This window comes from Lampris incognitus, chromosome 14 (assembly GCF_029633865.1).
Source record: "Lampris incognitus isolate fLamInc1 chromosome 14, fLamInc1.hap2, whole genome shotgun sequence".
In the NCBI taxonomy this organism is placed as follows: domain Eukaryota; kingdom Metazoa; phylum Chordata; class Actinopteri; order Lampriformes; family Lampridae; genus Lampris; species Lampris incognitus.
Window position 1 is genome coordinate 15,090,784 of NC_079224.1, and position 22,617 is coordinate 15,113,400.

Below are 22,617 nucleotides of genomic sequence, written 5' to 3' on the forward strand. Positions count from 1 at the left end.
TTTAACAGTCACACGGTTGCATCATAAAGGTGCCCCGAAATGGAAGTGGGCGAAAACAAATAACGCAGTTCAGGGGTGATGAAAGACTCAATCATCTTCACGCCAGGGTCTGGCAATATGCTCGTTATGATTTCATGCAAACATCAAACAGAACTTTGCAATGTTGAGGCAAAACCACGGGGGTAGCACCCTTTCACCCTCCGCCAAACTGTGTTTTTGTGGCGATAGCGTTATATGCTCAGCCGACTAACTGTGCTGGCAAATTAATTGTGTTTGTAGTTTTAATGCGATGTATTGAGGTCTCGGCAAACTCACACAGGGTCCCCCTTAATGGACCATTGCGAGGCAGGTGTGATAAACCATTTCTATGAGATGCACGTGAGCTCAGGGATGGGCTGCCAAACTTATGCTCTGCAACCGTTTTCCTTTAAAAGGACGAAAGACCAAAGTGCAAGGAATTTATTAAAGGAGAGACTTGCTGTTGAGCAATTAATCCGTGTCGCTCTTCGCCATCACACTCGCTGTTAAAGCACCATGGTTACCGTGAGAGGAGAGAGGAGCGATATCGTGAGAGATGGAGGGAGATTATGTGCATAGCCTTCAGTGACGGGCATCAAGGGGTTGACAGCTTATTCCTGTATGTTAACAAGAGGTCATCAAGGGTACTTTCAAACACGTACACACACACACACACTATCTGTTCTGCCACTGCCACTCGCCCTGTCCTGCTAAAGAAAACACTCTCAACTGTAATAAAAAGAGAATGGGGCTTGTGCCCTTGAGCATAGATTTAAGATTATTCTAGTCATCCCTGTCAGATTTACAGGGTAGGGGAACATAACGGAGATTGAATCTTTACCCATTGTCATTCCAGATGTCCCTCACGCACACATTTGTATTCACACAGGTGCACCGATAATCTCTTATTAAAATACTGCTCTCTCTCGCTCCAGAATGTGTCTAATAACAGTGTTGGAGCCAGGTTTCAACTGTACCCCCAAGACCCCCCCCATCCATCCTCCAGACTGAGTTCAGACACTGTTTTTTTTAATTAAGTAATTTATTTTTATTTATTTTGATATACTCTATTGATACCCGTGGGGAAATTATGCTCTGCATTTACCCCCATCCTAGCTGTGTAGCTAGGAGCAGTGGGCAGCCGCCGTGCAGCACCCGGGGACCAACTCCAGTTTGTCTTGCCATGCCTCGGTCAGGGGCCCAGACAGGAGTATAAACCCTGACATGCATGTCGTTTTTGATGGTGGGGGAAACCGGAGCACCTGGAGGAAACCCCCCCCCCCCCCCAATGTTGGACAACCCCGGGGTTCGAACTCAGGACGTTCTTGCTGTGAGGCAACTGCGCCACCATACCTCCATATTCAGGAGTTGTGTTATGAGTATTTGTTAGTTCTGGGAGCTAACATACTTTCTCACTTCTTAGGCTACAACCACCCGTTCACCCCTTGTTAAGAGAGTTAACTAGTCACCTCCTACACTTAACAATGTTCTATACCCAGCCAAGAGGTGTTTTTTAGTCCCACACTGTGGCAAAGCTCGTTATGAGACATTGGGGACTGTTTAATATTGGTCTCTCCTATAGAGTCGTTATAGTACTCGGATGATTCTAGTCAGACTGTCATGGTGCCACCCTCAGATAATGTTCCACATCAACAGTATTACATGAGCTATTATAACCCTTTAGCTATTTGTAACAAAGGGTCATCATCATCGTCATCATCATCATGGGTGGTGACTTGGGATCGAGTATGACCGTCCTCCCTCTGGGTCCTTCTGGGTCCTCAGGTGGACATAGAGGCCGATCCTGGAGCCGCATAATGGGAGGACGCCTGCGCGTGACAGCTTTTTACATGGAGTGGCTGATGCGCCTGCAGCCACCACACGGTCCTCGGCAGAGGGTGGCCAGAGTCCAGTGGCATGGAGAACCAAGACGATTGGGGACCACCCTCTGTTGCCGCCTTCACTGGCATTGTCTTCCGCCAGTTCTGCCGTTGAGGTCTTTGTTGGATCGTGCTTTGTCTGGAACCTCCTTGACCTTGGGTGACCCTACCAGGAGCCAAGCTCTGGACGGCATAGCTCTTGGGATCATCGGTACACGCAAGCTTCTCCACCATGACACGGTGGCAATCCAGAAGATGAACAAAGGGGTCATTTATCAAACCAGAGTATCATCTAAGTACTCCGGGTTTAATTTAGAACTAGCTTTGTCGAAAAAATCCCTGACTTCAGTCTAATTTTAGTTTAACTCGGTAGTTTTTAAAGCCGTGGTTGCATCCCAAAGCACAGTGGCTTTGAAAAATGTCCTCCAAACATCATGATCCTCCGCAGAGAAACTCTTTGATATGGATGAGCACAATGGCTAATGTGCTACACCCACCGGCGCTCGCTAAATAGCAGTGGCACGGGGGCTATATATATATATATATATATATATATATATACACTACCGTTCAAAAGTTTGGGATCACATTGAAATGTCCATATTTTTGAAGGAAAAGCACTGTACTTTTCAATGAAGATAACTTTAAACTAGTCTTAACTTTAAAGAAATACACTCTATACATTGCTAATGTGGTAAATGACTATTCTAGCTGCAAATGTCTGGTTTTTGGTGCAATATCTACATAGGTGTATAGAAGCCCATTTCAAGCAACTATCACTCCAGTGTTCTAATGGTACAATGTGTTTGCTCATTGGCTCAGAAGGCTAATTGATGATTAGAAAACCCTTGTGCAATCATGTTCACACATCTGAAAACAGTTTAGCTCGTTACAGAAGCTACAAAACTGACCTTCCTTTGAGCAGATTGAGTTTCTGGAGCATCACATTTGTGGGGTCAATTAAACGCTCAAAATGGCCAGAAAAAGAGAACTTTCATCTGAAACTCGACAGTCTATTCTTGTTCTTAGAAATGAAGGCTATTCCATGCGAGAAATTGCTAAGAAATTGAAGATTTCCTACACCGGTGTGTACTACTCCCTTCAGAGGACAGCACAAACAGGCTCTAACCAGAGTAGAAAAAGAAGTGGGAGGCCGCGTTGCACAACTGAGCAAGAAGATAAGTACATTAGAGTCTCTAGTTTGAGAAACAGACGCCTCACAGGTCCCCAACTGGCATCTTCATTAAATAGTACCCGCAAAACACCAGTGTCAACATCTACAGTGAAGAGGCGGCTGCGGGATTCTGGGCTTCAGGGCAGAGTGGCAAAGAAAAAGCCATATCTGAGACTGACCAATAAAAGAAAAAGATTAAGATGGGCAAAAGAACACAGACATTGGACAGAGGAAGACTGGAAAAAAGTGTTGTGGACGGATGAATCCAAGTTTGAGGTGTTTGGATCACAAAGAAGAACGTTTGTGAGACGCAGAACAAATGAAAAGATGCTGGAAGAATGCCTGACGCCATCTGTTAAGCATGGTGGAGGTAATGTGATGGTCTGGGGTTGCTTTGGTGCTGGTAAGGTGGGAGATTTGTACAGGGTAAAAGGGATTCTGAATAAGGAAGGCTATCACTCCATTTTGCAACGCCATGCCATACCCAGTGGACAGCGCTTGATTGGAGCCAATTTCATCCTACAACAGGACAATGACCCTAAACACACCTCCAAATTGTGCAAGAACTATTTAGAGCAGAAGCAGGCAGCTGGTATTCTATCGGTAATGGAGTGGCCAGCGCAGTCACCAGATCTGAACCCCATTGAGCTGTTGGGGGGGCAGCTTGACCGTATGGTACGCAAGAAGTGCCCATCCAACCAATCCAACTTGTGGGAGCTGCTTCTGGAAGCGTGGGGTGCAATTTCTCCAGATTACCTCAACAAATTAACAGCTAGAATGCCAAAGGTCTGCAATGCTGTAATTGCTGCAAATGGAGGATTCTTTGACGAAAGCAAAGTTTGATGTAAAAAAAATCTTATTTCAAATACAAATCATTATTTCTAACCTTGTCAATGTCTTGACTCTATTTTCTATTCATTTCACAACATATGGTGGTGAATAAGTGTGACTTTTCATGGAAAACACAAAATTGTTTGGGTGATCCCAAACTTTTGAACGGTAGTGTATATATATATATTTTAAACCCTCATGTGAAATCTTGCCCCTAAAGACCAGTTTGAGAACAGGTGTGTGTCTGTGTGCGTGCGTGAAATGACTCGCATCATCTGTGCCCAGGCGGATGCTTACTTACCAGTTTAATGACTCCCTTTTCTTCCCAAGAGACAAAAGGCTTAAGGACATGCCGAGGGGTTTATGGCATGCTAAAAAAAGATGCACACTAGTAGGGCTTGGGTATATGTGCGCGTGCACACACACACACAGATGGGACATTGCTGCTAGCGACACAATTTAGCGCAGCCTCATTAATATGAAGGAGCTCAAAATGAGACACGGGGCCCGAGGTAGCAATGTTTGGAGTGAATGGATATAACCGATATTGAACTCAACCACAGCCTTGCCATGGGAGACTTTCAATTAGTGTGGGGTCTTGTTAAGCCCGTGATAGATGCTTTTATGTTTCAAAGAGATGAAGATGCAGGCCTGAGATGGAGAGAGAGAGAGAGAGAGACCAACTACACTATAGAAGAAAGAAGTAGCCAAAATTGTGCCGTGGGGATATTTTAAGCAATGAAGTCGTTGAATTGATGTCCACCCACTAGATATTTCTGAAAAACAACGATTTGTGGGACGGACAGCGAGACGAGAGAGATGGGCTCATCTCTGAAAGTGTGGGCATGGAGATGCATCTCAGACTCTGAAGGTCTGCAGGAGTGTTGTCATTTCTGCCCACTGACTTCAGACTACCTAGAAATCTTCAGTGCTACATCACCACTGTGGGTGGTGCTGGCCATGCAGCAGAGCTGGTTGCAACCGAGAGAGGGAAGCACAAGTAGGTCTTTTTCATCGGAAGGGGTTCGGTTACCTAAGCTAATGTTTACGTTACATCAAGTGTAGTTTTCATTATGTAGAGTTTTGGGGTTCAGTTATACTCTTGAGTGGGTAAATGGGGGATTTTTGCTCTTTTTTTTTTAAGCAGTCTTCCTCCTTTGCGTTCATATTTTTAGATGGTCTGATACCACAGAGCTTTCTCGTCTAACCATCAGCCATTTTAGCTAGCCGTGGAGCTGCTCCATGGCGGCAGGGAGAGGTCAAGTCCCCACACCTCCACACATTTCTGTTTTTCCACATTGGAAGGAGGTGTTAAACCCCCAAACTCAATTGAGAGGTTTTCAGATAGACATCATTACTCCTTGTTCGGATCTGTATGCTGCTGCTGTCACAAGAAGTCCTAAAAAAAGCCTATAAAGTTGGGGATTTTTACATGAGTTGAGTGTTTAAGAAATGGAAACTGATGATCTGCTGTGGCGACCCCTAACAGGAGCAGCCGAAAGCAGTAGTAGTACACAAGTTAAGTGTTTAAGCTTTAGACTGTGCTGATTCTTTAGTGTAAAAATGACCAACTGAATGGCAAACATGTGAAGTTAGGCACAGACAACAGTGGTTTATGGCAGGCACCAAAGGGTTAATTTAATTTAATTGTCATATCATGTCATGTCAGTGGGCCAATTACCCAACTCTTCCGAGCCGTCCCGGTCGCTGCTCTACCCCCTCTGCCGATCCGGGGAGGGCTGCAGACTACCACATCTACTTCAATACACATGGAGTCGCCAGCTGCTTCTTTTCACCTGACAGTGAGGAGTTTGGCTGGGGGGACGTAGCGTGTGGGAGGATTACACTGCCCCCCCCCCCCGAACAGGCGCCCCGACCGACCAGAGGAGGCGCTAGTGCAGCGACCAGGACATTTATCCACAGCCGGCTTCCCACCCGCAGACACAGCCAATTGTGTCTGTAGGGATGCCTGACCAAGCCGGAGGTAACACGGGGATTCAAACCGGCGATCCCCGTGTTGGTAGGCAACGGAATAGACCGCCAAGCCACTCGGACGCCCTTTTCATGTCCTTTCTGTGTACTGTAACCTATCTTCTCCTGGTTCGCCACCTTGCCATGGTGGAGAAGCTTGCGTGTACCAATGATCCCAAGAGCTATGCCGTCCGGAGCTTGGCTCCTGGTAGGGTCACCCAAGTCGGATTGGTCAAGGAGGAGGTTCCAGAAGAAGCGTGATCCAATAAAGACCTCAATGGTGGAACTGTTGGAAGATGTCTCCAGGTCACAATGGTAGTGAAGGCGGATGAATGTTGCAACAGAGGGTGGTCCCCAATCGTCTAGGTTCTCCATGCCATTGGACTCTGGCCACCCTCTGCCGAGGACCGTGTGGTGGCTGCAGGTACATCAGCCACTCCACGTAAAAAGCTGTCACGCGTAGGTGTCCCCCCATTATGCGGCTCCAGGATCAACCTCTACGCCCACCTGAAGACCCTGAGGGACCCAGAGGGAGGACGGTCATACTTGACCCTGAGTGACCGCCGATGATGATGATGATGATGATGACTGTGACCTATTCAGAACTCGCAGTTTCAAAAATCAGTTTCTTCTAAAAGTATGTCTTTTCCTTGTCTCCAAAAGCCCTCATTTGGGATACTCGACTTTTGCAGAAGTTATATTTTATTTCTTGCCAATGAACTTTTTATTGCTTTTGTTTCATAGCAGCCAACTTGATCACAATGGCTTCAGTATAAAGTAACTTTTTATGTTGTTCTTCACTGCGGCACAACGTACAGTACACACTATCAATCAAGTCCCAATTAGCCATTGCTTAGCAACACATCCTCAGTTTCCCCTAAGGGAAACACGCACGCACGCGCACACACACACACACACAAATAAGTTGCACATTTACACAAAGATGCACACAGACACTCTTTCTCTATAGTTCTCTATCTCTCACACAAAAACATGCACTTAAACATGCACACCATTTTTGTATATGATTAGTATAATGACTATAATTAATCAGTGGCACAGTTTGTCCCTGTCAGGGCGGTATAGCGTTCGCTTTGAGTGCTTTTTATTGCCCTACTCTGTCATTAGTGACCTCAGTGGGGGGAGCAAGAAACAGCATACTTCACAATGTGACCCATTCTTCACATTCTGCAGTTTAATGGCTACTGTCTAAAGAGGACACGGTGTGATACAGCTGTCCCTGTGCACCTGAGAGCTGCTGATACATCCCTAGTCCATTAGTCCATTAGAGAGACAGATAGGGGGAACGCGGGGAGTGGGGAGGGTAACGAGAGAAGAGGGGAAAAGAGACTGCAGGCCGGCGCTCAGAACATAGGGCTATTAATGACTAATCGGTAAACAATGTCTGGTTGAGCACACTCATGGAAATGTTGCCTACGTGTTTGTGTGTCTGCGTGAATAAGCGAATATGACGGGGAAGGCAGAGAGAGAAGACGAGGGACATTAACAAGGGAGATAACGTGTTACGAATAAACCACATTCTTTTATTCCAGCAGGGATTGCGTTGGAAGTGGAAGCTCAGTATTTCGGTAAAGCTAATAATGATCCAATATCCGTATCATCGGCGGCTGTGAAGAGACCATAACGCTTCTGCCAGAATGGTTTTGGTGACTTCAGCTCCTGTCACTACATCCTCTGGCATGGCGCGTTGATTCCCCAAAGGCGGTCGATGAAGAGGAAGCTGTTTTGGCCGCATTACTTTTTGAAGCTGTGAAGGCTGTCTCATCCATTAGACAGGGATGTCCCTGGCTGTCTGGTGTGTGTGTGCGCGTGCACGCTAGTCATTTGTTTGCATGTTTGTGTGTGACCTTGAGCAGCACTCAAGGCTGATTGAATTGAGTTTGAGTCGACGTACAGGGGACAGACTGAAAAAAAAAAAACGATACTATCTCAGTTTAGCGCATCAGGGCTCTTGGCAGGTAGAGGAGGCTGTCATTCAGGACCAGAGCACAATGAGGTGTGTACCGATGAGGCATGGTAGCCCACCACGGGGTAGTACGTGGGGAATTTAGACGGTATTTCACGGCTCTTTTGATTATTATTTTTGTCTGCTTCATGAACTTTATAGGAGGGTTTCTGTGCACCGTCATCACAGAGGATGCATGCGCAACTAGGGGGCAGAAAGCCGCTACAGCGCAGAGATTTTAACCAAGATAGCGAGCTCAGATACAGCAGAGATGATGCGCGGTTGTTGTTGTGCAATAAACTGCACAAACCGCCAAAAGGATGGGTCATTGTTGGGCCGCTTTGGTAGCTCTCAAAAGATTATATAATCTTTTGAGAGCTACCAAAGCGGTTTTGCCCCCTGGCTGGGCACGCACCCGGTTATGTTTGTAAACAGGAAACCCGTCTATTCGACGTGACCATCAACAGATAGAGTGGACACTGAAACAAAAGAGCAAACTCGCATCAGTCGTGCACAAAGATATCCCCCATAAGCTAACGCTAGCTAGCGAGCTAAAATACCAACGCTAGTGGGCTAACGCCGGCGAGCTAACGCTTTTATTTTTATAACACCACACACTGCAAAAACTTTCCAGATCATCCATCGATTTAAAGTAGCAAAAATCTACTTTCAAACGAGCCCTTAACATTTTTATGAACACAAAAACAGCATCATCATCCCCAGTGTCCTCCATTCTGTTTCTTCTGCTCAGGTACACGGCCATCTTTGCACTCCCCAGAACAAAATTAAGAAGCTGGCATTTGGCCTTGTTTTTCTGAGAGTACCTGTAGCCCAGAATTAACATAGGTTTGGAAAAGTCCTCCCCAAACAACCCAAAAACAGTTTCCAGTAATGTAAACGGTGGCAGCAGTCGACAGCATTCCATGCAACAACATGGAACATCACACATTCCTCCTCCAGAGAACATTCTGCTTCATTAGTTTCAGTCTGTGCGTCCATTACATCACAGGTAGTAGTATCTGTGGGACACTTTTCAACAACCTCTACAACAGTATTGTCCTGTGTAGGGCCCGGATCAGCAGCACCTGAACCAACAGCCCCTGAACTCGCCGAACCCGGATCGTCAGCAACTGAGCCAGCAGCCCCTGCTTTAGCAGAACCCGGATCAGCAACACTCGAACCAGCAGTCTCTGGGTTAGCCGAACCAGGAACAGCAGCACCTGAACCAGCAGCCAGAAACTCAGCTTCACTCTGGTTTTCTCCCTGCTGCGTTTCTCCCTGCTTTGAGCTCGGCGCCGCAGTCCCAGTTTGCTCGGGGCCCTGTGCTGCCGTCTCACCCTCGTTTGGCTCAGCAGTTGGTTTCTCTGGACAGGAACGGATGAGATGACCCTCCATACCGCAGCCAAAACATTTCATTGTCTCTGATGATACATACACATCGTAGTCAAAACCATCAACTCTGAACTTCAAAATCAGATTTAACTCCGCTTTGTTCCTCAGAACCATAAAGACCTGCTGCCTTCTGAAGGTAACAACATGTTTTAAAAGTGAAGATTCGCAGCTCAGATTGATTAGTTTTATAGGTGACATTAATTTTCCGTGTCTCGCCAGTTCTGTCCCCAGCATGTCGTTGCTAATGAACGGAGGGACTTTGGACAAAATTACCTTTTTGGCCGGATTGACCAGCGGCACCACCTGAACAAAGGTGTCCTGGATTACCACGCCTTGCTCCACAACTATGTTGACCTTGTCAATACTGTCGAGAAATGCAACAACTCAACACAACAACTCCACTATTCATTCTCGACGCGGACTTTACACTATCATAACCAACGATTTTTCCAATTGCCAAGCCACAATCTTCTACCGAGCACTTAAAGTTCGGACAAAGTTTAACTCCATGTCGGCGTGTGAGCTCCTCCAGCCCCACGCCTCCGGCTCCGCGAGTCTGCATGACTCACAGCCGGGCTGGCCAAACCCGCTCCACTATCAAAATACACCACCATGACAACAAATCTCAAAACACAAACCCCCCAAAAAACACGAAACAACGAAAAGTAGAAAAGTTAGTAAAGGTAGAAAACGCCGAGACGCGCACTCACTCACACTTCCGCTCCGCTCCGAGAGAGAGAGAAAGAGAGAGAGAGATAAAACCAGGCCCGTGTGATGAGTTGGGGTCTGGCATGTGAATCGGGGGAGTCAGCCTTCTCCAGTTTGACAGCTGCGCTCCTCTTCCAACCAACCACACCTTGCATTAATTTTCTTTTTTCTTTTACTCAAAATGGAAATGGACGGGCCTCCGGGTAGCTTAGCGGTCTATTCCATTGCCTGCCAACATGAGGATCGCCGGTTCGAATCCCCGTGTTACCTCCGGCTTGGTCACGCAATTGGCCCTGTCTGCAGGTGGGAAGCCAGATCTGGGTAAACTGTCCTGGTTGCTGCACTAGCGCCTCCTCTGGTCAGTCAGGGCACCTGTTCAGGGGGGAGGGGGAACTGGGGGGAATAGTGTGATCCTCCCACGTGCTACGTTCCCCTGGTGAGACTCCTCACTGTCAGGTGAAAAGAAGCGGCTGGCGACTCTACATGTATCGGAGGCGGCATGTGATAGTCTGCAGCCCTCCCCGGATCGGCAGAGGGGGTGGAGCAGAGACCGGGACAGCTCAGAAAATAGGTTAATTGGCCAAGTGCAATTTGGGAGGAAAAAGGGGGGGGGGCAAAAAAAATGGAAATGGACATCGGCTGATTAGCGGCATCGCTATAGTCTCCCTCAGTCTGACACTGTAAGGGGAAAACTTGCTGTGTGTCAGTCACTCTTAGTGTGAGCACATGCTTGTGTGATGATGTTATCTCTAACAATTAGTTTTCAGCCTTTTTAGGAGTTAAGACGTTATCTCCATCTAAATCACCACATCATCAAATTCTACCTTCGTTTCCCTTTAGATATCAACATGGCGGGAGAGCCCAAACCTTACAGGCCCAAGATTGGCTCCAAGAGGCCTCTTTCTTCTCTCTACAGGTTGGTGTGATGCACATCTTTCTGTTTTGTTTTTTTCCCAGCCTAGTATTACTTTTCTGACCTACTTTTCACATTGAACTCACTTTCTGGTGATTGAATTTCCATGAACGTCTGCTGAGGATACACGCAGACCATGTGGCTATGAGTCAGGCTACAGTTAATGCCGGCAATCCCTCTTCTTGCCCGTTAGTATCATGAATTCATTCATTTCTGCCATTTTATGGTCTGTGTGCAGCAGAGAACTCATCATTAAAAAGGCAAACTAAAAAGAGGATATAGGAATTTATTTGATTAGAGCCGGATAGAAATTACAGACGACGGAGGGACTTTTGATAAGGATCGTTAAGAGCGGCGTGTTTGAACCCCACAGATTTGGGTTGTCCCTGCTTCTCTCTTGCATAAAAGTCCTGCATCTGGCGAAATTAGCATAAAAAACAGCTTTCGGGTTGCAAAACTCTGATTAGGAACTCGGGGGTTTGTCGATGGACCCAGATATCCGTCCATGTGTTACTGAAATCTGAATCGGCTACACAATGCCAGTTGTCAGTTGTAGGGAATGAAATGTACTCCTGTCAAATAAAGCACCCAGAGCGAATAATTTTCATCACATTTCATTATGTTCTTTTGTGATCAACTCTAACTTTTAAAGCGCCATGGGAACCGATTGCTTCTTTTCTTTTCTTTTTTAAGATTAGCAATTGACATTGCACCTCGGGCTTTTGCTGTGAAACAAAAGTGTAATTGTACCGCTCCCTAAAGACCGGAGCACACTGGCGTCGGCTGACATGTGCCAAGGACACGCCTGTTCATTTCGGTGTAAAATCCTCACACCGACGCCGTCATATCTGACGCACAAATGCTGGCACTTTTTTTTTTATGCTACAAGATGTGGTACATGATGCGAGTCTGAATCACCACTTTGCATCCGCACTAGTGTGTGTTTGTGTGTGCGTGCGAAAAGGCTGTGATTCTCATCCAAGTAAACAAAGTCTGCAGAACAATTAAATTGCAGTGTCTGCTGGCCTCATTTTGACCGGAAGTCTCACCGTCAAGTTGTCGTGGCAGTTATTCCATAGCGTCCGCGAAGCGTCCGCCCACTGGTCGTAGCATGGTAGTACCGACACTCCGGGAAACGCCATCCACCAAATATTATCGCTTTATTTGCATTAAAAGCAATAGAATTGTTTTGTTCTTCGTGTCTTCACAGTGGCTACGAGTTTGACTATGACTACTACAGGGATGACTTCTACAGCAGGTGTGTCAAAATGGGGTTTCGGTGTCACGGGTACAACACCAACACGCTGTCTTTCCTTCTTTTACCCTTCTCTTGCTGCCTTCTCTTATTTTTCAAGCCCCAATTTAGTTATTTTGCCCATCAGCATACAACCCCCCCCCCCGCTCCCCACAAACCAATTCTGCTTGCTACAGTAAAGAGGAATTTTCCGCGGAATAACATTTCCATTTGAGCAAAGTAACCTCTTTATCACAGGCATAATGAACGTCATATCGGAGAGGTTTTTATTCTTCTCCGTTGGGCTTGCTAATGACGCTTTTAACCGCATAGACGAGCACTGAATGTCGGATTGTCTCTGGGCCGGTCATTTATGCTAGCAACACAGAGGATAGCTCTTCCTTTTGACATTTTCATTGGTTTGTTTACTTCCTCTACTTTGCTGTACCCCTGAAAGTCAAGCCGTTCGGCTTTGAGCCATTATTGCAAAATATGGCAATTTTTGGTATGTCTGAGGCAACGGGGTGGAATTTGATTGAGTGACGCTGCCATTATTTTAATATTTACTTTTATAGCCCAGACTCATTTTGCACCATGTCTATTGAGTGCTCCTTAAGAGCTTGTTATCGTTCGAACGCTGAACAGCAGTGAGTGGCTGCAGGCCTGCGGCTGCTCAGCGAGGACTACCTAAACAAGGGATACGATATTTTTTTTTTTTAGTGCATAACAACGGTGTTGATAAATCTCCCTGCCTTTTGTAAAAGAGTACTGTTGTGGCCGTCTGGGTAGCATGGCGGTCTATTCCATTGCCTACCAACACAGGGATCGCTGGTTCGAGTCCCCGCATTACCTCCGGCTTGGTCGGGCGTCCCTACACACACAATTGGTTGTGCCTGCGGGTGGGAAGCCGGATGTGGGTATGTGCCCTGGTCGCTGCACTAGCGCCTCCTCTGGTCAGTCGGGGCGCCTGTTTGGGTGGGGGAACTGGGGGGAATAGCGTGATCCTCTCATGCGCTACATCCCCCCGGTGAAACTCCTCACTGTCAGGTGAAAAGATGGGGCTGGCGACTCCACATGTATCGGTGGAGGCATGCGGTAGTGTGCAGCCCTCCCCCCGGATCGGCAGAGGGGATGGAGCTGTGACCGGGACGGCTCGGAAGAGTGGGGTAACTGGCCGGATACAATTGGGGAGAAACCCCCCCCCCCCAACAAAGTGTACTATTGTACTGCAATATTGTGCCTGCATACTTTTCTGTTTTTTGCAACCCTGCTTCCTGTGTCCCTCCAGACTCTTTGAGTACCACGGTCGTGTGATGCCCCCGACGCGGGCCGTGATCCCAATCAAACGCTCTCGACTCATTGTCCCATCCACACGTAGAGCCAAGTCCTCCTTTCCTGTCAGGACCTGCTCTTCCTCTTCCTCCTCCTCCTCTTCCTCTTCCAGGGCGCTCAATGCTGGGTCCTCAGTCACTGGCCCTAAATGTATGTCTCTTTCTCTTCCTTTCCCCTTCCTCCCAGGTCTGTTTGGTCCTTTATGCCAATATTTCACCTTTTCCAATCGTCATTCCTTTTGTTAAACAGCTTTGTCCTGCTTAGTCTTACTGCTAATAGATGACACCTTTCAATACCTTTCTCAGTGTTACTGAAAGAGAACAAAGTGCTTCCTGATAACGGGGCATTATCGCCGCACATATAGACACACGGCCAAGTCTTTTCACCGCACGGGAAGGGATGAACTTCCATGGCGGTTAACACATTTTCTGTTGGAGCAACGCAGGGGCTGTTTCTTTGCTGAGTCTTTCTGACTGTAAAGTAATATTAAAGCATCCAGTGTGCACATAGCTCTTTGCAACCTCACATCATTCATGCCCTTTCTCATGTAAAATACATTTAGCTTGCATCTATAACACCCTATAAGCATCTATAATGCCCTATAAGTGCAGCTATAAGTCATTGTAAGATTCATTATAACCATGTATATGCCCTCACAACACCTCATAACCACCTTTATGATACATCGTGTCAATTTAAAACGGATTTATGCATTATAAATATTTATCATTAGCCTGTTTATCTGTCAAATGTCATAATGCGTCATAGCCAACTTGTTTTGCTGAAGTTTTGTAGAGATGCATAATGAGACTTCAGTGTTATTTCACAGTCTTCAGCCATAGCCGTTAGTCATTGTAATACACATTATAGGAAAGTGATGCAATAGATGCTTATAGGGGCGTTATAGATGCTTATAGGATGTTATAGATGCAAGCTTCCTAGAAAGTGTTACCTACATTTCTTTACAGTGAAGACAAACCAACTCCTAACAATCAAAAAGGAGCTGTCGCAGATCAAGACTAGGATCGATTCTTTACTAGGAAGGCTGGAGAAAATAGAGAGACAGCATCGTTCTGATGCAGGTAAATTATGGCGGGTGTGTGTGTCAGTGTGCGTGTGTTTTGTCGAAACAAAGAAGTTGGAGAGAGAGAGAGAGACCTGGGAGGGTCACTGGGAATTGAAATGAGAAGCACACACTATCCATCTATCAGGACACTCGAGGGCAAAAATGATACAGAAAATACCGAGGTTTTGTATGCTGGCTTGTCTGATAGATAGATCGCTCTATTAGCAAAAATGTAAATTTCCGTTGAATAAAACTCCATTCTGTTGTGTGGAACGTTAAAAACTGAAGTCGTCATATTCTTAAGTTGACCGCCATTCTCTCTTTCTCTGCTCTCCAGAGATGCAGAGGAAGCAGGAGGAGGCGTACGGCTGTCTCCATGGCGATGCAGCAGACCACTCAGGTGAAGAGGAAGGTGAGGGGACAGCTGAGGTGGAGGCAGGAGAGATGACGGACGGCGGTGAAGACGACTTCGATGATGACGGCAACAATGACCGGGTGAATTGGCCAAGAAGTCACTTAACAGTCACAAGGCCAAGTGGGGGTCGTCGGTTTCCGCACGCTGTACTCACTCAAGTTAATGAGAGGTTAATGTATTCAATGGGGGTCACATGCTCGTGTGTGTGCGCGGTGGTTGGGTGTGTTTCACACCTGCTCATTGTCCCAAGGTCAAGGGCGCCATTCTCAGGTTGAGTGTCTCGGGGAACTGACTGTGCCTTGGTCAGATGAAAGACTCGTGCTTAATGTCAGTAGACCGTCTGGTCTGGGCTTTCTTGGAGAATCTCCAAGAGGTCAAATGTGCTCTGGCAGAAACATTTATTTTGTGATTAAGCCTGAACTTAATATTGATTTTTCTTACTGTTGACCTTCACCACAGAATAGATTCAAGATTAGCTTTTATTGTTCCACAAAGTGGGAAATTTGGCTCGGGCTTTCACCCGTTGCTGCAACCAAAGAAAAGAAACATTCCACATGCAAAAACATACAAAGAAAAACATACAGCAAGGTTTCTAAAGGCACCTATAGATGAACAGAAAAACAAAGATCGATAACAGCAAAAATATGCACAAATCCCAAAGAAAAAAAGTGTCCAATCTGGCCTCGTCCTCGTCTTATCTGCCGCTTATTTAAACGTTTTATTGACACAGATAAATGAACGTTTTAATCTATTTAATCTGCAGCAAGGGATGGGTCAGTTACTATCCAACTGGCTTGCCTTAAAATAGCCTGTTGGTAAGTAGACTGCAAGGATGGATGCTGTCTTACCCCCATAATCTTCCATGCAGTCTGCATCAGTTGGGCCAGTTTGGACTTAAGTTGCACGGGTCACCAGACCAAGCTGCCGTGTCTGATAAGGCTCTCTAAGACTGCCTGGTAAAAGACTAACGCACATTTGTGATCAACACCATGAACTCTTAAGTCGACACAGGAAGTGCAGTCGTAATCTGCTACAGAGACTGTCCACATGGGTGCGCCAGGTTACTGAGTTGTCAATAAAGATACCAAGGTATAGGGGGGCGCCCAGGTGGCATGATGGTCTATTCCGTTGCCTACCAACATGGGCATCGCCGGATCGAATCCCGGTGTTACCTCCGGCTTGGTCGGTCGTCCCTACAGACACGATTGGCCGTGTCTGCGAGTGGGAAGCTGGATGTGGGTATGTGTCCTAGTCGCTGCACTAGCGCCTCCTCTGGTCGGTCGGGGCACCTGTTCGGGGGGAAATGGCGTGATCCTCCCACTTGCTACGTCCCCCTGGTGAAACTCCTCACTGTCAGGTGAAAAGAAGCGGCTGGCAACACCACGTGTATCGGAGGAGGCATGTGGTAGTCTGCAGCCCTCCCCGGATCGGCAGAGGGGGTGGAGCAGCGACCGGGACGGCTCAGAAGAGTTGGGTAATTGGGCAAATATAATTAGATAATTAGGGAGAAAAAGTGGGGAAAATCAAAAAAAAAAAGAAAAGAAAAAGATACCAAGGTATTTGTATGAGAAGACCTGTGAGATGGTTTCATCGTGGATGACCCACAGCCCTCGTGGTCTCCAACTCCCCCGGGCTCAAACACCATCTCCTCAGTCTTTTCAATGTTCAACACACCAGTTTGCAAACCTTTGCATCTCTGAATAGTAGTCGGGTAAATCGCTCACGGTTCGAGGTTCTGAGAGAGTACCATAAACGCTGACCTGGTGTTTACCATTGGTTAAAACGAGTGGTGCCACCTAATAATGACAGGGTGGACATCAGCGCCATGCAGCTTCTTAATTAATAGATGCGGCTGGATCATATTGAACGCTGAACTAAAACCTACAAATGTGTACATAGGATCCTCTGAGTGCTTGCATATAAAATGTACCATGGCGATGGCCGCTCATCCGTACCCCTATTACACCTATGGGCGAACTGACGATGATCTAGTGAGCAGCTGACTTCTGTTTTCCATAGGCTGGTAATGCACTTCATGTCTAATGAAGTCAGAGCAACTGGACGGTAGTCATTCTTTTCCTTACAGCATGCTTTTTTGGGCAACGGGGATAATAATAAGAGGTTTTTTTTTTCCAGGTGGAAGAGACCGCATGTAAGCCCAGAGACTTCTGGTAGACGGGGACGCCAGGCCTCTGCCAGCTCTTCACTGCATGGCTTCAGCAGATGCACGATAATAAGAATTATTTGGATTTGCCAGCTGCTATTAAGAAAGCTTCGCCGCATCAGTAGCCTTGTCTGCTGTCACGAATGTCCAACTGTTCACACTCGACCCTTGGCGCTCACTAATGACAATCGCACATTTCTTTGTTCAGATTGGACGGACCGCCAGCGGAAAAAACTGCACTGCGTTTTGTTGGCGTCTACGATCAGGGAACGAGAGCGCACCGCGCTGCTTACCTGGCAACGCATTTCTGCATAATGAGTTGCAACTCTGTGTGTATTGGTTACAGGAAATTGTGTCCCCATTGTGATCTATTTTTTTTTCTCCATTATAATTGCAGATCGAGCACCACATATCAGACATAGACAACTGAGGAAGGTCAGTATGTAATAATTCAAGAGGAATTTAGTCAAGAACGTTGTGTAGACAGGCTTCACCGTTTTAAAATTAGGACACCCTCTAATCAAACCAACTATTGAGCACTAAATGTGGCGTGTAATTTGGCAAATAGGACATCAGTGCAACGTGAAAAAAATGACACTCGCATAATGGCCACATTTACACCACTCACACGGAAAGACTTGCGGTGTGGCAAACTGGGGGAAAAAAAAGGGTCACGTCATAAATCTTTTTTTGGTGCGATATATTCCACTGAAGGGCTTATATCGGCACTTCAGAACGGAGCGGGAGAAGGAGAAACACCCGTCATCATAATTCCGGTTGACTCGTGTGCGCCGCTCGCCGTAACGGCCTGGCGTTCTCGCCGAGCAGAAGGACGGGCAGCTTGTCTGAGCAGATAGGACGCCATCTCCTTCCACACTTTCCCATCAAACACGTTTAAATCTTCCCTGCTTCTTCTCTTGCATGAACCAATAGCTGTGAGATTAAATTTGTCCCCTGGCTGACACTGCCCCCCCCCGCCCAGCGGCTGTCCTCAAGTGCCTGATAACAAAAATGTGTACTGGCCTCACTTAAGATGACGGATAAAAAAGATGGTTATGATGAGTTGATTATTCTAGGGTGGAATAAAAAACACGTGACATCTCAGACCGTGCAGGCAGTATAATGTGCACTCATAACACTTTCAGTATCGATTGAATGCCAACTCGTTTTACTGCCCACCTCACAGCAGCCTCATAGACACCTGGAAGAGTCAAGGACGTTTGCCGAAGTTTAGCAGAATTACATAAACGGCGGATGCTTTCAGCAAAACTCATTCAAAACTTAAATGTTAAAGCTGCAACGGGGAGTTTTTCACTGATTATTTATCAGACTCATTTTAATTTTGCTGTCACTATATGACCGACATCAAGTGAGGCCATCAGCCGGAAGATTTGATATTGCTGTATGATGATTACTCCCCTTGAGAAGAGTATGGTAAATAAGATGTGAATACCAAATTCAATCTCATGACACATATTTAGGGTGGCGCAGTGGTTAGCGCGGTCGGATCACAGCAAGAAGGTCCTGGGTTCGAGCCCTGGGGTAGTCCAACCTTGGGGGTCGTCCTGGGTCGTCCTCTGGGTGGAGTTTGCATGTTCTCCCCGTGTCTGCGTGGGTTTCCTCCGGGGGCTCCGGTTTCCTCCTACAGTCCAAAGACCTGTAGGTCAGGTGAATCGGCCGTACTGAATTGTCCCTAGGTGTGTGTGTGTGTGTGTGTGTGTTTGCCAGCCTGTCCAGGGTGTCTCCCCGCCTGCCTCCCAATGACTGCTGGGATAGACTCCAGCACCCCCGTGACCCTGAGAGCAGGATAAGCGGTTGGGATGATGGATGGATGATGGATGGATGGGTGATTACAAAGATTTGTGTCTGGGTCAGACTCCCCTCGAAATCTGATGGATAGATGTACGATAAACAAACGGGGTTACCTAGCAACAGCTACGAGATGCATCACCTCATGGCTGCATCGCTTGCAATTAACTTCCTTAACACCGCTAAATCTCTCACTCCTCTCTTCCAGACGAGTGCACGAGCTACCGGGGGGGGGGGGGTGTAAATCTCCCGCCACTTGTGTTCACAGCATTGTGCAAAGTCAACAAAACTCCATGCAGACACTTTAAATTTGTACTGCCTCCATTTGAATATATGCGATATTTACATTAATTGAAATTGTATTAATTGGCTTCATTGAAAATGATTTTTCCCCCCTCTTCTGTTCATTGCATGTCTTTTTCCTTTAGGTTGGAAAAAGGGAAGCCAAGGTAAAGACGAGAAAATGGATACCAGCAAACTCTTCTTGATGAGGGAGGCGCCTTCGCAATCAGTGGAAAACCTACGAAGGAAAAGACATTTGACAGGAGAAGAATGACCAAAAAAGAAGAAAAAGAAAAGAATAAAAGTTTGCGCTTGTTTGTCTCATTGAGAACACGACACCCCCCCCCCCATCTATGAGCTCCATCAAACCGCTGTTTAGTCATTTACTGAAGGCTGCTGCAAGATCAGTTGCACAAAAAAAAAAAAGCAATCAAATGAAATATTTTCCTTCAAATTGTTTTCTTCTTAAAAAATGCGGAGGACCTATTGTGTGCTTAATCTATTATGGTCTGTATTGTGCATATGAAAATACAGTTCTGTGAGCAATCCGGTAGACCGTAAAATGCCATCCTCTGCTCTCCCCAAATAGATGTCTGCTCTTTAACTGTATGTTTAAAACACTGGCGAGCCAGGACGCCGCCAGAGAGCTGAATACGAATGTACAAGCAACACGTTTCTTCAACCGTCGACTATTACGTGACTTGTTTTATTCATACTTTGTTGGAATTATATATAATTCATCCATGAGCTTTTTTTTTTTTGCACCGTCTTCATGTTGGTTGTGTATCATACTTCCGTTATACATATCAGTAACAAGATCCGATGCATTTTACATTTTGTTCCGAGGTTGTGAGTACACGAATAGTATTTTTATGACCAGCATGTGTAAAAGGTGATCGTTATGTATCATTTGTATTTGCTGCATTGGTTGCACAGCTATAGATGAAAAGAAAAACTGTTTTTGAAATAAATCAGCCCCCCTTCCCAAGGTCATGGAAATCCAGCGTTGAATAGCACACGTGTATTGCATATTGGCCGTTTTTCCACAGGTAACTGTGAGAAAATTCAGGCACACTTCCTCCTCCTCCGCAGTACTTTGTGCACTCTTTTGGGCACACTGCCATTTTTCACTTGAACGGCACCTTCACTGCAGCACAAGCTTTAATTAACCCCGCTTGACATCGGAAGTAGCATGGCAGCTCAAAAGCAAATTGGACAAAAGGTTCACGCTGCGTCCGGCTTCACCGCACCATTTTCCTAATCCTGATATCAGTTGTGACTCACATGGCAATGGCGGGGTAAAAATACAGCCACAGACTAATGCTAAGTGCATTAAATATGCATTCATTTTGGACTACTTGATTAAGTTATTCTGTAATGTGGGCTATGAATATGTATTTGTCTTGCTTTAAAAAAAAAACCCAGTGCCCTTGAAAACTGCAGTGAATGCTGTGGCCTGTGAGAGATAAGTGGGGGGCGAGGCAGCAACAGATGGCATTTCTAATTCACTCACTTCATTAGCACCAGATCATCATTTTCACAGGGTAAGGAGGGCCACTGGCTGGGCTGCAGGTATAATTGGTTCTATTAGTCCTGGCCAGCTGCCAGTAACTACTGTGATCAGTCATGCAGCTTCTCTAATATGGACAGTGTTCAGTGTGTGATGAACTGAATCAATCACTGCCCTGTAGCTGCTGGAGAAAAGAACGTAATGGGGATCATGGTCTTTATGATACACCTGTGATTTGCCACATTTGAGACGGATGCATGGCCCTCACCCTCCATTGTTTTATATAAGTCAAAGCTATAGATGGATCAAATGTAAGGTGTTCTATGACTTTAATCAATTGGAAAGTGAGCACAGTAGGTCAAGCTATATAAAATTGACTGAGTTAAGGAATTATTTATGAATAGTTCTATAACTGTAAAGACTTGTCTTGTATGACAATAGTGAGCATATTTCATTCATGCCATGTTGATAACCAAAATGTGTGTTTCCTGCATACAGTTTTCAGTGGTTTCAGTTTCTTATGCACATGCTGTAACTCACACTTGGGGTTTGCAGACATTCGTGAAGAAACAAACAATCTTGGCAGGTTTCGTGTCTGAGATAAAACAAAAATGTTATCATGATTAATACAAATCAGATCATTAACGCAAATCAGATAACTTTTTTTATAATATGTCCAAATTTAATCATTCTGGTAATTTTAATGGATTCATTTTACACCTGAATGGAAGCTTGACCAAGACCAAGAAAGTTAACTGGTTTTAACATTTTTGTTGGCCTATCAGAGTAGCCTCTACCTTGAATCGGTGTTTATTGTAATTGATGCGGAGCAATAGTTTCCCTTACAACAATATAAACAGATTAAATGCGTTTCAGTCTTGTTCTTAAACACAACAGCTGGTTTTAAGCAACAATGGTTGATAATTAAAAAAAAAACCTCAATAGCTGTGTTTCCATCCAGCTTTTTAAGTGAATTTGGAATTAGTGATTAGAAACTTAAATAAGCTATCGAAAAATGTTTTTGCACTTGCTTGAAGTGGAAAAGCAGAGATGTCTGTAGGGAAAGTTTTGAGATAAAAAAATGAAGGGAACAAAGGTTTTGAATTTTGAGATTAGTCTCAGGATACTGAGAAACTTTACTGGATCAGATGCCTGAGTACTTTTTCGTTGTGCTCACTCATTCACAATATTCAATGTCCGTTTCTTGAGAAAAACTTTCTCACAATAATAACAATAATAATAATAAAATTTATTTATATATAAATTTTCTTAAAATGTTACAAAGTGATTTGCAAAAAATAAAATAAAACCAGACAAGGCAAAAATGAGAATAAGACCAAAGGACATGAGCACAGGGGAGGTAAAGAAAATAAATGAATAAGACCAAGTATCAATAAATGAATGTCATTTTAGCCCAGAAATACAGCATGCCCATTTCAAGATTAGGTGGGATGGAAAGGATACTGGGTTTTTTTTCTTCTTCTTTTTTTATTTGGGTGGTATGCCTTACAAGTCAATTGCTAGATGTTAGCAGGGGCTGAATGAAAACTTTTAATATGATTCTTTTTTAACTGGGCGAGACTATTAAGAACAAACGGGATTCTGAAGCAGTTTAGGTATAGACAGAGACAGCTGGGAAATAGAAAAATATCGCTGTAAAGAAGATGTGCATTTCCTGTGAATTTACACAGTGAGATCATCTGCAGCTGCCCCCTTCTAACAGGAAGGCTATAACTCTGTAACACTTACCTACATTTTTCTGTACAAAACACTGTAAAGAGAAGAGTGTGAATGTTCAAAACTATAAAACCTCACTAAGGATTTACGCACAAGAACTGTGTGGAATGCCAAGCGCGTAGCGGAAATGTCGTCACGTAAACAGGAAGTAGAATACGGGAAGCGGCGAGTTCAATTGCGAGGGCGGTTGAACAACAAACTTTCTTTCGCATCAC

The 22,617-nt window shown here is 45.4% G+C and overlaps 1 protein-coding gene across 1 annotated transcript in view; it reads left to right on the forward strand.

Moving 5' to 3' along the window:
- Positions 1-19,511, forward strand: part of LOC130123783 (RNA-binding Raly-like protein) — a 58,020-nt gene extending 38,509 nt beyond the window's left edge. The window contains exons 3-9 of the mRNA XM_056293074.1: positions 10,781-10,856; positions 12,064-12,111; positions 13,376-13,569; positions 14,388-14,501; positions 14,823-14,980; positions 17,462-17,499; positions 19,302-19,511. Coding sequence (XP_056149049.1) covers positions 10,781-10,856; positions 12,064-12,111; positions 13,376-13,569; positions 14,388-14,501; positions 14,823-14,980; positions 17,462-17,494 — 623 coding nt within the window. The 3' untranslated portion in view covers positions 17,495-17,499; positions 19,302-19,511. The remainder of the gene's footprint in view (positions 1-10,780; positions 10,857-12,063; positions 12,112-13,375; positions 13,570-14,387; positions 14,502-14,822; positions 14,981-17,461; positions 17,500-19,301) is intronic.
- Positions 19,512-22,617: the final 3,106 nt, after the last annotated feature.